Here is a 3,863-nt window from a genome sequence, read left to right on the forward strand (position 1 = left end):
AGCTCTTCCAGGATGGGGGTTAGCCCAGGCTTCTGTGTGGAATGCAGTTGGTGCTAAGAGTTCAGTTAAGTCCTGCAGTAGAGCTCAGTCAGGGTTGGCCTCATTCCAGGAACAGGGAATTTTAAATTCTCATTTCATTCTGTTACAAATTACTCAACTCCAGTTCATCTCTCCCTTAGGTCAGGTCCCCAGAGGCAGTGATCCCGGAGGACTGGTTAGGGAGTGGGCCTAGTTAGCAGAGAGCGCAGGCAAAAAGGGGGTGGTTTCCAAAAAATTGGCAATAAATTGCTCCTTGTGTACTAAGCCAGCTGGACTACATACATAGAGCTCCAAGGAGAAGAAACAGAAAGTGGAGCAGGGTGGGAAGGGGAATCAGAATCCGAGGGCGTCTAAGGCCAATGCTCACGTATGAGTTCCACGGTATGGAGCAAGCTGCAAAGTGTAAGCTGTTACCTCCAAAGCATCACATATTAAGCCTTTCTATTCACTGCCTGGGGCAAACTGCTTCAAGAGGTGGCCCATATGGACACAGTATTTTGAAAATGTTACAGTAAGCAAGCTTTAGAAACCTAAGAAAGTTCCCAAATAAAGCATGGTTCTGAGCTCCGAGTCTTGTCTCAATGTCTCTAAACGGAGCTGCTATTGCTTTCTGGAAGACAGTTGTTCGCTGAAAATGTTCATCTCTTCAAAGCCGTTTTGGAAGCATTCAGAGTCACAAGGTTTCAAACATGATGTTTATTCCAACACATGAAGTGTGCCATCTAGCACCAATGACTGAAAATTCCAGAATTCCATCTGGTTACTACTTTTTGGAACTGGTAGTGTTGTTCAAGTCATTGACAGATTAGTCTATGTGAGCAGATTGGAACAAAAATGAGACAACCAGCAAAAAGCATTTGATAAATGTACACTGAACTAAGTTTTAGTTACTCAAAAAAAAATCAGTTTCATATAAACATGATGTCTTTTTTTTTTTTTTTTTTTTTTTCAGGGTTTCTCTGTGGTTTTGGAGCCTGTCCTGGAACTAGCTCTTGTAGACCAGGCTGGTCTCGAACTCACAGAGATCCGCCTGCCTCTGCCTCCCGAGTGCTGGGATTAAAGGCGTGCACCACCATCGCCCGGCTAAACATGATGTCTTAATACTGGTATTTTCAAATCAGATTTTCTTGGACGGTATACACGAGAGACTGCTGAACCATGTGAGCACGGAAGCCTGCACTGGCTCTCTGCTCACGCCTTCCTTCAGAGACAGCATCTGTCTTAGGCTCACACCGCAGTGCCCTTAACTCTCAAACCACTCACCTACCTGTGATGGAGGAAAAGAAAACACTAGCCAGTAAAGAAGCAAAATAATATTTGCAGTTTCTTTTAAAAGAACATGTAAGTATTAAAGAGAGAAGAAAAAGAACCATTACTGCACAACTATGTAAAGTGTGACTGTCTTTGGGATTTACTTCAAACACAAATTGAAATTTGCCGCTTCTAAGTTAAGCATTATTATACAGTAAGAGAAAATTACAATTATGATTACTAATTGAGTTGACTTATCTCTAGTTTCTTTCTTTCTTGAGACAGGGTCTCATTATTCCTGGAACTGGCTCTGTGTACCAGGCTGGTCTGGAATTCAGAGTGCCTGCCTCTGCCTCCCCAGTGCTAGGATTAAAGGCGTGCGCCACCATGACCAGTCCTCAGAACACTGCTATAGAGTAGAAGGTATTAGGAACTGGAGAGACTTATCTCTAGTTTCTTGAAAACGTACCGAATCAACCATGCTTGAGGCTAACCTGAAATGTATTTTTATTTGAGTGATCCATCCCACTGTTTCTTTTAAGCAGACCCGGTGCTGAGCTAAGTAACCTAAGCTAGATTTCAGCCCAGGGCAGGCAGGTGCTTCACACTGTGGGCAGCCCGCGGTGGTCGTCATCCAAGGACATGCTGGAGAAACTGTAATGCAATCTTCCATGCTGTCTGCACATGCTCCATTCACATCTGGGCCTCAGCCAGGGTGTCAGGGGTGTGGCTAAGACGGAAAAGGGTTTCATGATGGCAGTTTCTATAAGGAAAAGGGGGGGGGGGGGTTTAAACATTAATTTCACATCACCAACTATTTATTAGGTATTTTATACTCTATGATATTCAAGTGAACTGCATTCGTGTACAATGTTTAGAGATGGTTCTTTATTGCTATCTAAAGCAATCAACAGAAAGCAGATGTAGAAATGCTATTAAAATCAAAAACCTTTCTGCTAAAAGACAAAATCTCCTGGGTAAACTGGGAGCATAGGGACTTTGGGAGAGGGTTGAAGGGGGGAGGGGAGAGGCAGGGAAGGGAGCAGAGAAAAATGCAGAGCTCAATAAAAATTTTAAAAAAATTAAAAAAAAACAAACAAAAAAACCTTTCTGCTGCAAAAACTACACTACTAAAAAATTTCAGACACCCACACAATAGGAGAAATTATTTTCAAATCACATATCTGATATCAATAGGCAAAGGAGACTTAGAATATTTAAGACAACTCACTTTGAAAATGGGTAAATATTTCTCTAGTGACACAGAAGGTACTGAATATCACTGATCATTAAGAGAAAGGAAATAAAAACTGCATGAGTTCCTACTCCACATCTTCAATGGCTACAGTAACATGATAGGCAGGAGCAAGCGCTGGTGAGGATATGGCGGCGGGGGAGCCCGTGCACAGCAATGGTGGAAATGTAAAGACGGAAGAGCCACTCTGGAAACGTCTGGCCACTCTTCACCACACCTATGCAGCCTCTAGATTCACACAGACCCAGGACCCAGAAAACACACAGAAGAGTGTTCCCAGCTGCATCCTCCTCACAGGTAAGAGGCAAACGAGGGAGTCACCAGCTGACGAATGAAAGGGTGAATCAGATGACCAGAACCACACACAAGGATGTGACCAGACATAGAGTCTAAGCCAGAGCAGGGCACACCGAGGAACACACTTGCTGAATGAAGGGAGCCAGACACAAAAGCACACACAATGAACCAATCTGAACTATAATAATAACCCTCTTACCTTCCTTCCCTTAGACTGAGTTTTAACACCCACTTCTGGTCCCTAAAACTCTATGGCTAGAATCCTTACCCTCAGAAAACATGGTGAACAAACTCAACCACTGCAAATTCATCAGAAGTGCAGTTTACTATAAACTGAGGTCTTTGCCTTAGGGCAATCACAGCTACAAACTGGCATACAAGGCGGAAATACCACCATTCTCCCCTCGACAGGCTTGGCTGGCAGCTACAACAGAGGCAGGAGAAAGGCCCAAATGGGGACATATATAAAGTCCCATTTAGTTGGAGATTCTTTCATAGATCAATGCCAAAAGGAAAAGGAAGATGGCTGAAGCTTAAAAGTTACAACTAGCTTTAGCTTTTTAAAAAGTTGGAGACAAGAGGAAGCTACAGAGAGCTAGTCATCTGTCTGAGGTTATGTTTAGTGCCAGTTTGGGAAATGCCCCCCAAAAGCCTGTGTGTCAAAGGCTTGGCCCCTAGCACGAGGCACCTGGACAAAAGAGGCCAGGTCTTCCGGGCAAGTCCTTGAGGATGCTCTCTGGACCTGCTCCTCCCCTTCTCCTCTCATCCTCAGCCAGAGGTGAACAGGTCCCCTTTGTCACACTCTCGCCATGGCCTGCAGCGTGCTCACAGGTCAACAAGTAAGGACAATCAAACCCACGGCTGAAGTGGGTCAGGATAAACTTCTCGGTATTTCATTGTTTTAAAGTAACCGCTGAGGGACACGCTCAGTTACACAGCCATTCAATTTATAGCTGAAAAGGCCTTTAAAGAGCCCACCAAGGGCTGGAGAGATTGCTCAGTGGTTAAGAGCATTGCCTGC

The 3,863-nt window shown here is 44.2% G+C and overlaps 1 protein-coding gene across 1 annotated transcript in view; it reads right to left on the reverse strand.

Moving 5' to 3' along the window:
• Window positions 1-1,046: 1,046 nt before the first annotated feature.
• Vcpkmt (valosin containing protein lysine methyltransferase) overlaps window positions 1,047-3,863 on the reverse strand; it is a 6,718-nt gene continuing 3,901 nt past the window's right edge. The window contains exon 6 of the mRNA XM_005343145.3: window positions 1,047-2,053. Within this exon, the coding sequence (XP_005343202.1) occupies window positions 2,039-2,053 (15 nt within the window). The 3' untranslated portion in view covers window positions 1,047-2,038. The remainder of the gene's footprint in view (window positions 2,054-3,863) is intronic.

This window comes from Microtus ochrogaster, chromosome 1, assembly GCF_000317375.1.
Source record: "Microtus ochrogaster isolate Prairie Vole_2 chromosome 1, MicOch1.0, whole genome shotgun sequence".
NCBI lineage: Eukaryota > Metazoa > Chordata > Mammalia > Rodentia > Cricetidae > Microtus > Microtus ochrogaster.